The 12412-nt window shown below is 41.5% G+C and overlaps 1 protein-coding gene across 1 annotated transcript in view; it reads right to left on the bottom strand.

Annotated features, from left to right (window-relative positions):
* The window catches only part of LOC120534676 (zinc finger protein 729-like), a 73414-nt gene that overhangs the window by 21278 nt on the left and 39724 nt on the right, over nt 1-12412 (bottom strand). Inside the window, exon 4 of the mRNA XM_039762267.1 lies at nt 1728-1852. Within this exon, the coding sequence (XP_039618201.1) occupies nt 1728-1852 (125 nt within the window). The remainder of the gene's footprint in view (nt 1-1727; nt 1853-12412) is intronic.

A 12412-nucleotide genomic window follows, 5' to 3' on the forward strand; every position in this document is an offset into this window, starting at 1 on the left:
ACACAAGAACAGTAGCACTGCTTTGACACTGGGTGCCGCCAGTTTGCAAAACCGAGCGGAGAACTTGCGTACGACAAGGCATGAGGTACCGTGGAAAAGTGCTTTGCGTTACTCCAAGTGTAGGTTTTATACATCGCGATTTGAACGTGGAAAAGTTCTTACGCAACATTTCTGTGCGTACGCACCGTTTTTACATGAGGCCCCTGGTGTTTTATGGTTCACTTCTTATTCAATTACAAACATCATTACGAATTCCTGTTCCAACTTTTAAAAAAATTGGAATCCTTCCTTCAAATAACATTTCTATTGATGATAAAAAGGAGACAAGTGCTGTTTAAAATATTACACAGTTACTGTTCAACTATTAAAACGCTATGCAAGACCCTTGATGGAAGCGATGCTTGCATGTTCTGTAAAGGGGGCTACTGACTCCACTGACCACTTATTTGTTCATTGTGTGTTTCTAGAGATGGTTTTACAAACTGGTCGAGAGATCCATCTTGAAAGCCGCTACATACTGTTGAGAGGATACGCCGATAGCACCTTGCTGCACCCACCACCTGGACTGGGACCCGAGGGTAGCGGGTGACATCTCGGCACCACACTGGAACAGCGCAACGTTTTATTTACTGGGGATGGAGTGCCAATCCTGCCACCAACCCCCAAGTTTTCCCTGTAAGTTGCACTTTGATAAATCCTCCTTTACCTCACATTACAACTATAGCACTAATTATAATCAATTTTTATGGAGATAAGGTGAGGCTTTTCAGAAGGACGCCCTCATTTCTATTGCCTGTATGCAATGATTTATTCAAATACTAAAAAACCCTAAAATGTTTGTAATCCCAACAAGGCATTAATATTTGTATTCCTTTGTTAAGGCTTGTCAACTATTATTTCAATTTACTTTTCTTTTGCATTCAATGTTATATGCTTGTCTTTTTTATCCTGTGTATGAAAAACAAAATCAGAACTTTTTAGACCCGATATTGGGTACAAGATGAAATCATTAAAATTTAAAATATCCTACATTATATACTGCACAAGTACTTGTCTTAATCAAATTGAGTAATCCAAAAACACCAATCATGGCTCGACGGGAAAATGACGTCTAGTCTTAAAACTGGAAAAAAAAAATGAAGTCGTCTCTCCTACAAGCTGTTCAGAGCTTTTGTTTTTGAATTTGGCAAAAAATAAATTAATGTCATCGTAAAAAGGCATGCCGGGGGTTCGCTTGACTAGTACTGTTATTTTAATAGATCAGTAAACACAACGATCGCTTTTTTTGCCATGTTTGCATTTTAGTAGAAAGGGGGAAATGTGCGCATTTTCTTTTCATTTCACGTATATTTGGAACATGAAAGCTTTTAAACCACTCAATTTTTTAAAAAAGAGACCGATTACCCCGCTATTTCTACATGAAACCTCTTCCTCCTCCAACTTAGAACGTTCAACAATTCCACGAGGACGCCGACTAAAAGGAACAGACGATAAGGAAAGAAGATTAACCGGCGCTTTGAATAGGAATAGAACTCGAGAATGTGAAGTAAATCAACTGAGACACCGACAGCAGTTAAGACATGCAGGACACAAGAAGATGCAGCAGAAGCGAGTCCTATGTGGAAAACACCCCCCTGACAGTCAAGAGGCGGACTGTAACACAGACTGAAGGGAAAGAAAAAGCCTACACCAATAAAAAAGACGACCCTTCAACTCGGACCACTTACTTTGTGCCACTGGGTGGTGTAAAGTCTTCTCCCGTACAGTCAGTTCGCTGCTCCAGTTTACTGCTCACAAGATTCGAGACGCACGTAGGCCTCAATTTTTTTCGTCGCACCTTGATGACGTCACATCACGTGTCTTTTCTTCCGTCTACTCTGTTTATTGGCAGTTGGCAGATTAGCTTTGAGGTGCACTACCGCCATCTACTGAAATTAAGCTTGAAAAGGAAATACAGTAGTGAACGTACTCTATACTTGTATCTTAACATATGTAATACAAACGTATTATAATATTCTTTATTTCCTTGGCCATCTCCTAATAAAGTACTAATTATGTTGCTATTCTGTCCCATGAGCGCCTTCCTCCCTTTTACATGTACTTTTACATGTAGGCACTATGTGTTCTGCTGTTTCCGGATGACAACAATATATGTACAATCAAGTATTATGTTTTCCAGTTTTAAATAAATAGTAATTTAATTCCGTGTCACCAGTCCTTAGACTTGATATTATAACCCCCTCCCTCTTATTTCTTCCTTCCATCCAATTAGATGGAACCTTCTTTTGAATGCCATAGACTTGTCTTCCTTTTATTTCTGTACCCAATTCTTTCCTGATTGCAGATATGGCCCGTTTGATTAAAACGTTTGCATCCTCCTTACATACTGAATATTTAGATCAATATTTTGCGGTTTAAATGATTGTCTACATTTTTATTTCTTTCTTACCCCAATAGGTGCTGGAATCAACAAGAACCATACAACAATCCCCGTATTCTTTAGTTAAAATAGATTTTGCCTAATTTGTAACATAATATCTTGCCTGCATGCAGATACTCCATCTTTTAGAGGGCGAATCTGAGCAGGTCATAACAATTTCAGGATGTGCATTACGTCCTCCACCCACCACAGTGCTTGTAAAAATGACACCAATTCAGGCGCGTCACTCCGCCCCTTAACGTTCACGAGCACGCGCACGCGGCGGCAGGAGGTGATGAATTGTGGACCAGTTTTGGGCACAGAGGAGGGCGCGACTTTCAAATTTACTCGATCAGTGGACCACAATCTCAGTCCTGGAGACATCGTGTGGCTGCAGGTTTTTGTTGCACCCAAGCTCATCTTTTAATTGGACTCAAAGCCTCATTCATCGAGCTGTTACTTCCCATTTTCTATATTTTGGGTCAAATGTAGAAATTACATAAGTCTGGTAAGTTTTTATTAGCATGTAAAAGCATTTCATTATGATAAAGTGATGGAGCAACCATATCAAGACAGAGCTGGACACTCTCCTTACAGTTAAGAGACAGGTTAGGAGCCTGCACTAATACAGCGCATTGTCACGCCCATTGTACGATAAACCACCTCAGGATCCCAAATTAAGACCCAAGTGCAGCCGTGCAATGGGTGACACCTCAGCACCACATTCGTTTGAATGGAATGGAACAGTGTGAGGAATTTTTATGGTGGCTGGAGTGCCCATCCTGCTACCAACCCCCAAGTTTTCCCTGCATGTTGGAGGACCCACTTGCAGGGTTGGGTGCTGGTTAATGTCATACCCAGGAAGAAGAAATTGCAGGTTAAGGGCCTTGGCTCAAGGGCTCAATGGAGTGGAATCACTAATGGCATTTATAGGATTCAAACTGGCCACCTTCAGATTGCCAGCGCAGATCCCCAGCCTCAATGCCACCACAACAGCTAATGCTGATCTTAATTGTGCCAGTTTCAAAGAAACAGAATGTGCAATGGACTGCTTGTGACTGTATTGTGATTGTTGTGGTAACATAGTGGCAAGCAGGGCAGACCTACAGTCAAAAAAGGAAGGTGGGAAAGGGAGTTGTATGAATTTTGGAGCAGGTGAAGATGAGGGTCTGACAAGGAGTATTTACCGAGAGGTAGGCATCAGTAATTGTATCCTATAGCATTTGTGTAGAACTTAAGGGTGAAGGACCCCTTTCAAGAAGAATAGTGTGCTTCTAGTGTGATATGCCTAAGCATGTACAGTATTTTGTTCACTTGTTTGTATATAATGCTTACAGCTTTACTCAAAACAAAGATGTTCCATACGTTTTCAAATTATTCTTGATACCCAGATACAGACTCCTTCCATGTTACAAAATGAAAGATTTCAGTTCCTCCCAAGGATGTACAAAATTTTGCACAGTCTGCACTTGAAATTCTCTGCTCATAATATTTGTTTTGAGACTATTGAAAACCAAGGTGTACATGTATGTGCATAGGAGACATGACACGATTTCTGTCCTTTGTGTTTGCTTCTTGCTCGCTTTCCTGTTAGCAATCTACAATATTCCAAAGTGCTCCATATCTAACCTAAGTCATGCCGTGCTGTCAGTTGGGTACAGATTCCAAAGAAGTAGCAATTACTGGTGTGGCGGACAGCCGGGGCCTCCACGCAGGAAGGACCTGGGGAAGGAATGTATCCAGAGCAGCAGTGGCGGTTTTTGATATGGGCGACATGGGCCGTTGCCCAGGGTGGCATCGTGGTGGGGGCAGCATCTTGGGCATCGGCAAATTTTTTTTTTTTTGTATGCGCCCATGCTGCCCCGACATCATGCCAGCGCATTTTTGGGATAGCATGGGCACCAATTGGTTTTCTATTGCCCATTTGCAGAGAGTAAGGGCTCCCTCCATTTGCAAGGTGCGCCTGCTGCCTGCTGCTTGATTCACAGGGAGGAGAGGGGCAGGGTGGCGAGGGATTCTCCTGTGTGAAGCTGAGAGGGTGTTCGCCCAGGGCACCAAACAAGCTAGGACTGCCCCTGCAGAGCAGTACCTCCCTCAGAACACTAGGGTTGGAGTGGTGCCTCGGACTCCCACAGGGCTCCATGGGAGTTGGAGTTGGATGCATCCCTATTGGGATCCATGGGCACCGCCAGGGAGTGCTGAACCCTGGGGTGCAGCTCTTCCTCCACACCTGGAAGTGCTGCTGGAAATGTGTCTCAACAAGCACCTGGAGCACTTCCGATTGCTGTATAAAAGGAGCCAGCAGACACTACTCAGGGAGCCAGAGTCGGGAAGAGGGAGACGAAGGTTGACCAGAGGAGTGTAGGAGAAAAAAACAAAAAGACGAAGAAGAAGAGTTTTGTTGTGCTGTGCTTTTGGGACTGTGTTGAGTTTGTGGGAAACAAGGAAGAGTTTCCCACAAGGGAGAAAGAAAAATAAAAAGCGTGTGCTTGCACTTGTGCCTCCTGCGTCTGTCTGTGTTGGGCTGGTGCAGTTGTGCCCACCTTGGTGGTCCACACTGGACTATCAAAAACAGGTAATGATTCCTGGAAAATGGAGCTTTCTTTTAGCTGGAGATAAAAATCAAGCTTTTCACGCGAGTCCCAAATAGATCTGTAGTGTGCCACACAAGTACAGCCTATGAATTTGTTGTTAATAATATAAATATTTGATCATTAGTCAGCCAGTCAATCATTATCCAACCCGCTATATCTTAACACAGGGTCATGGAGGTCTGCTGGAGCCAATGCCAGCCAACACAGGGCGCAAGGCAGGAACAAATGCCCGGGCAGGGCACCAGCCCACCGCAGTATTTGATCATTAATAATATAATATTTGATATGTTCAGATCCACAGGTTCAAACATGGTAACTACCAAGGACAGACACAAAGCAGGTTTGTTGAGCACAGCTTTATAGCCTTAAACCTTGTAAGGCTGAAACACAAACTGAGCATCATGAAGTTGTTAGATGTTTTTAATGTCTTAATGCATACAGTATATATTGTAAAAGAAGTAGTCTCAACACACAAAAAAGATTTGGGGCAGCCACCCATATATTGTCCCTGGCTACAAAAGGGTAAAGAAAATATTTAAGATGTGTTCTTGATGAGTTCCAAAGATGAACTGATCATGTTAAGAAAAGATGACGGCTTTATAAGCGGAAAAGTAGAAGTGATGTCATTTAGCCAGAACCCGTAGTGACGTCGGTCTGGACACCAGCACTGGAAGTGACATCGGTCTGTGCACCTGAAACAGAAGTGAGACCAGTCTGGGTGCCGGAGATGGAAGTGACGTCGGTCTGGGTGCCAGAAGTGATGTTAAATCAGGCAAGTTTTCCCATATTTGGCCTGCAGAGAGAACAGAAGTAGGTTTAGTGCACCCCGCCACCCCCCGGCCTGGCGGATAATTACCTCCACTTGGTCCACTCAGCTCCTTCCTAGTCGCACGTATATATGAGAGAATACTGTGTGTTTGATCTTCTGATCACAAAGTGCTCCTAGCTGGGTACAGTTATTGAGATTGACATTAAATTTAAATGTATGGGATATGTATAATTAAATGTATTCTTAGTTGATCTCTGTCTTAATCAGTGTTAAGTGATTTATAAAGCCAACAAATTTAAAGGGAAATAGAAACTCGCTTGAAATTTCCTAATAGGTTGAGGTGTAAAAAGTTGCCCACTCTAAAATGCATCACTCTACTAGTGAGTAGGATTCTGATCCTAGTCGTTTTAGAACATCTTGCAACTCCTCCAGTTCCTCCTTTAGCACACTACAGCACATCAAGTGCAGCATGCAGATGACAAATGAAGTCTGTACAGTACTGCTTAATATTATTTGATTAGAATTAGTGTCGCCTCACAAAATGTAAGAACTTATCAACCTCTTTTTCAAATTCCAGTAATAAGTGCTAAACCAAACACTCGGCCTACTCCAGAATTGCTGTCTAACTTCATCTTTTATTTTTTTCTTTCTGCTGGGGTCTCATGTGAGGTGTCGATGGCTACCTCATGCTGGCTAAGGACAAGAACAACACCTGTGGAATCTGCCAGTATGGCGCTGCCCTTTTTGCTTGAGGTCCACATCTGGCTGCCTTTGTGTTCCACTGATTCGAGTGCAGAGAGAAGCCGGACTCTAATTATCGGATTTTCATCGAATTAGAAATCTGAGGTATGGGATCGTGGTGGAATGTGACCAGCACTAATGGGAAGAAAAATGAAAACAGACTGCTAAATACACTCACACTCTCATGGAGTGCTTATCAAAAAGGTTGGGCATAATGCTGGCTAAATGGAGTTAGAAGGAAATTTGTGTGGAGGGAGCCAAGTGATAATTTTGTAGTTCTGTGTCAGATGAGTAGACCACCTGATTTTATGAACATTTTGTAGTAATTAATTCTTAAACAAGTCATAAATCTGAGCGGATGTTACTAATCAGTCCCAGACCATGAACCATTTGGATAATATCCTTGGAAAGGAAACATCGGTGATATAAGAATGATCTAATGTAGCAGAATGAACACCCTGAAAAGCCAAACATTAAATCAAATTGGTATGAGTTACCAATATGACAGTCCTCAAGGAAGCAAAATGAATAATAATAATAATAATAAGTTTTATTTATGTAGCGCCTTTCATGCACTCAAGGACACTTTACAATTCAATAAACACATTAACAAGACAGTCGAAATTACATACAAGAAAATGAATAATACTCATTGAAGGGATGTGTTTTTAACAGGAGTTTGAAATGAATAATAGATTTTTCCTTGCGAAGGCTAAGAGGAAGAACATTCCAAATTTTAGGGGCTATCACATTGAAAGCTCTGATACCCATAGTTACTAACCTGTGTTTAGGTACAGTGAGTAAGTTAGCGTCCGATGATCGTAATGCACGGGCAAGAGTGTAAGGAAGCAGCAGCTCAGATAGATAATGAAGGGATAAACCATGAGGGGATTTAAAGGTGAGAAGGATAATTTTATATTTGATTCTTGAAGAAACTGGTAACCAATACAAATCACAGAGGACAGGAGTGATGTGAGCAAATTATTAAGTGTGTGTAAGTAAACGAGCAGCAGGATTCTGAACATACTGTAATCTATTGATACATCTAGTCGGGAGGTACCATTATGAACAATGCGACAGATTCTCTCTCTGACACACTAACACTGAGGACTTTCAGCCAATAGAAGTGTCAAGAAACACTTTTTTGGCTCCTTTTATACCATCAGCAATAGTCAGAGGTTTTCTTTCTTCTTAACGTTCTTCTTTGTTGAGACCAAAGTGCGTGTGTATATCTATTTCTTTACTTACTTATCTACATATTTAAAGAGCTTCTGTAAATGCCAAATTTCCCCCTAAAGACAAATACAGTTCTATCTATTCAGCCATAGCAGATGCACTTCAGAAGAGGTCATAAACCTGAAGCTAAGCATGTTCAGGCCTAGCCAATACTTGGATGAGATACCATCCAGAAAAGGCTTGGCTTGGCTTGCTACTGGAAGAGTACTGTAGTTGGTGAGGCCATCAGGAGATGTGTACCCTGTGATCTGATGGTGGGTTCCAAGACAGTTAGAGTTGGGCTAGCTTTGCAAACTACATAGGGAATGTAACATATGGCAGATGTACCAAGCTATGGGTGCATTTATTAAAAGAGAGTAAAGTGTATCCTAAAAGCTAAAGAGCTGATTACACATTCTCACTGCTCATTGGTATCGCCTGATCAAAGAAGACACGCCGCCAGCCTCGTGCTGCTCCTACTCCTTATATTAATAAAGTATCTATCTATCTATCTATCTATCTATCTAATGTGTTGGCCTACATGTCCTGCAGGTACAGCTGATCACCCTCTCCACTGTCGCTCTCTCTGTCTCACCTTCCATGAACCACCACTCCTGCATGGAGCTGCTATGTACCCTGTCTCTGGAAGCCCCCACCTGTCTTCTTGAATGTTCTCGAGGATGTGGAGTGCAGGGGCTCCCTGGCCCTGTATAAGGCGTTACGGCTGCACAAGCATTTAGCCCAGCCTATTTAAAGAGCGGGCTGTCAGACGAAGTGCGATGTTATTTTAATACGGATTGACGACACACTGGGAACACTCGCAAGGGCAACTGCTACAATCAAAATATCGTAGCGAACTGTCCATGAGTAGACGAAAGGAAGACACATGAATCAGCGAATATGGTTAATCAAAAATAATTGTTTAGTACGGTATGATGTTCAGAAAGGGAGAGAATATGGCAGAGTGCAGGGATGTCCAGGCTTGAAGAATTAAAGTTGTGAAGTGTGAATAGTTTTTCCCTCACTTGTTCTGTCTGTGCGGATACCGAGCAGCGCCGGCGTTTTAGCTGACTGAAGCACGCAGCAGCTGCCGACTGTCCTCGAACTCACACAAGGCCACTCCTTTGCTTCTTGCTGCTCCAGCTCCGAGTGAAGCAAGACCTGTGCTCACTGTCCCTGTCCGCTGTACTCGATCGCCAACAGTCTTCTTTCTGATTCGTCGTACTTCAAATAGACTCTAGAAGCAGACCTCCATAGCTCCACTCCATTGACGAGGTTGTCGCTTTAAATTACACATCAGTGATAATGCCTGTTTACACCATGGTTAATATTGTGGTTGGGGGAGGAGTTATCTGACCGAAGTCAAGCAAACCACGTGACAAAAACCTGCACTCCAACTGGCTGTTCAGTGGAACTACAAAATCGCGGAGCTGCAGAGGTTTGCAGCTGGACCCAACTCCTTTATTGGCATAGCTAGCCATTCCCTGGGCTCATCAGGCTCGGCTCCAACGGGTTATTTAGCCGGGCTAAACGCCTCAAACATCTTGTCAAGTATTTATTTGTTTATTTATAACATTACAGAATAATACAACAAAAATGTAAAATGTGAACCCAAAAATTAAAGAAGCATAACGTGCCTTATTTATCTTTTTAAAATTGTGAGAAATGCTGGAGTGGTGCTACAGAAAAATCACCAAAGTAAAAATGCACCTATAACGAATGTGAAGAGTATACGGATGAAGTTATAGAGGATACAACAACAGAAGTCGGAATTCACTGAGTTTTAACAAGTTTTAATGTTCAAAAGATGCTTGGAATCATCTTGTGGTTTGATCATTTAACACGTCTCTGTCTCCTATATGTCACCTGGAGAATGGATTATTATTAGTGGTAGTAGCAGTAGCAGTAGTAATAGTAGTAGTAGTAGTAGTAGTAGTAGTAGTAGTATAATAGTAGTATGGTGTCTGGCTTGTATGGCTCCATGGAACCTCGTATCAGCTGTCCCCACCTCCAAACCCAAAAAAACAAAAAAACTCTGTGGGTCATTTTTGACTCGGCAACAAAAATAAAATTAAATAATTATGCACTGTCATTTTTATTATGACATTTGGAACAATATGAAAAAAATAAAATCATAATAAAATTTACATTACATATACAAAACTAAATGGCACCAATTATTTACCACACAAATAGAATAATACATTTATAAAGAAGAGAACCTGATTATTACACACAAACTATTTATAAATTGCACACCTGCCCTTTAAACCCTGGCCTTTGTTGTTTCCTTTGATACAGAGTACTCAATTACATCATCATAAGAAATCTGCATTTGTTGTATTATTAAATATACATGTCATTATGCACAAATTATCAAATGTTTCGAATAGGAACAGGAATAAGACACAATTAAAGACTCGATATATCACAGAATATTCAAAATATCTGCATAGACGTCTTGAAATTCCACTTACTGAGATCATGACCAAGTCAAAAACAAAATCAGAAAACATTTCTGATGTCGCTATAGTATTTACATTATTATAGATGAATTGTGGCTTATTTGGCAGCATTTTGCGTGACTGATTTTACTGATTGCATTATTACTGTACAACGTCGGAGCTGCTCCATTTGACAGATTTCCCCCACTCTCCCTACCTTAGGCTTCAGTTGGGGTTGAGGTCGTCCTATTTCCGCCCCGCACCCTTCGAACAAACTAGAAGCAGAAGCAGTAGTGCGCCTGTTTTCACTTTGGCGTCATCACACAGCACATAGGCAGCGTGAACAGCGCGGTGGGTGAAGCCGCACAGCATTTTATAATTCGGCCGCCGTAATTTCATTCCGAAGTTTTTGGTGCGGCACCCTGCGCTACCCCTGGCATGGTGCCATCCAAATACTGTACCTAAATCCGCCACCGATGACGATGATGATTATTATTGCTGCCGTTGTTGCTTGAATATTATTTTTGTTGTACTTATTTGCCCCCTCCACCCAAAATTTATGGCGGCTCGGTGCACATGCGCATCACATTGTACTGAAACAAACCGAAGAGATGCGCTCCTCCAGGAGTGGAGCTGGATGATAAATTGGACAGGACTGCCAATACCGATGCTCTGCGCAATAAAGGACAGAGCCGACTATACTTCCTTAGAAGGCTGGCGTCCTTCAACATTTGCAATAAGGGCTGCAGATGTTCTATCAGACTGTTGTGGTGAGCGCCCTCTTCTATGTGGTGGTGTGCTGGGGAGGCAGTATAAAAAAGAAGGACGCCTCACGCCTGGACAAACTGGTGAGGAAGGCAGGCTCTATTGTAGGCACAGAGCTGGACAGTTTGACATCCGTGGCAGAGCGACGGGTGAGCTGCCAATCAATCAATCAATCAATCAATCAACATATAGCACATATTCATACAAAAAAATGTAGCTCAAAGTGCTTTACAAAATGAATAGAAAAATAGAAGACACAATAAAAAATAAACATAAGTCAACATTAATTAACATAGAATAAGTAAGGTCCGATGGCCAGGGTGGACAGAAAAAAACAAAAAAAAAAAAAACTCCAAAAGCTGGAGAAAAAAAATAAAATCTGTAGGTATTTAAATCCACTGCATCCACTGAACAGGATCATCTCCAGACAGAGGAGCAGCTTCAGCGACAGACTGCTGTCACCGTCCTACTCGACAGACAGACTGAGAAGATCGTACCTCCACCACACTATGCGACTCTTCAGTTCCACCGCTTGGTAGGGGGTTGTTTGGAGGGAATGTAAACGTTAACATTATACAAAGTTATTGTCTGTTATACCTGCATTTTTATCACTCTTTAATTTAATATTGTTTTTTATCAGTATGCTGCTGCTGGAGTATGTGAATTTCCATCCATCCATGCATTATCCATCCCGCCAGTGTCTATCTATCTATCTGATTATGTCATTTTGTACAATTTTGTTAATTTCTTGAATCTGTTTAAGGTGTCAGTTGCAATACCTGTTTAAAGTTCACTTGAGTTCTCAGCGCACGTCTTTATTTTAAAAGGAAGATGCCTTTTAGCTTGCAGGACATCCAAAGGATTTGGAGAAGAGAACAGGAGGAGGATACAGCCGATGTTCGTTTCGCATTCAATTTCGTTTTATATATTTTATAGTCTTTAATATGAATTTTGTGTTTAGTTGTTTTCAAGGTAATCTTTTTTTTATCATATGTACAGTATATACGCACACGTACACAGACATGTACCGTATATATGTAAATATATTGTCCGATGTTCATAGAATGCATTGTTTCGCCGTAACTCTATAACCGTTACCCTGTACGGCAAAACGTCTTTAAATTAAGTGTATCATCTAATGCTTAATCGATATATAGAGCGGTTGGACCAAATGGGCAGCACAAATATATTTTGCCTCAGACGGCGTTATGAACAATACTGTAATCATTACACTTGCCACCAGAGGGTCTCCGTTTTTTTTTTTTTTTGCTGTTGATGGCTTCACACTCGTGTTATTTAAGGCACAAGCCCTTCCGTTAGGTATACTGTTACATGTTGGATTTTTAGAACTTAATCACATGTAAGCAGGAGTTAATGTCAGGAAGTTGTAATAAAATTAATTGATGGATTATTTAAGTAAAGAGAAATTTGGTGGGTAGAGAGTGAGAAAAAAGAGAGAAGTGTT

Source organism: Polypterus senegalus, chromosome 8 (genome assembly GCF_016835505.1).
Source record: "Polypterus senegalus isolate Bchr_013 chromosome 8, ASM1683550v1, whole genome shotgun sequence".
NCBI classification, from domain to species: Eukaryota; Metazoa; Chordata; class Cladistia; order Polypteriformes; family Polypteridae; genus Polypterus; species Polypterus senegalus.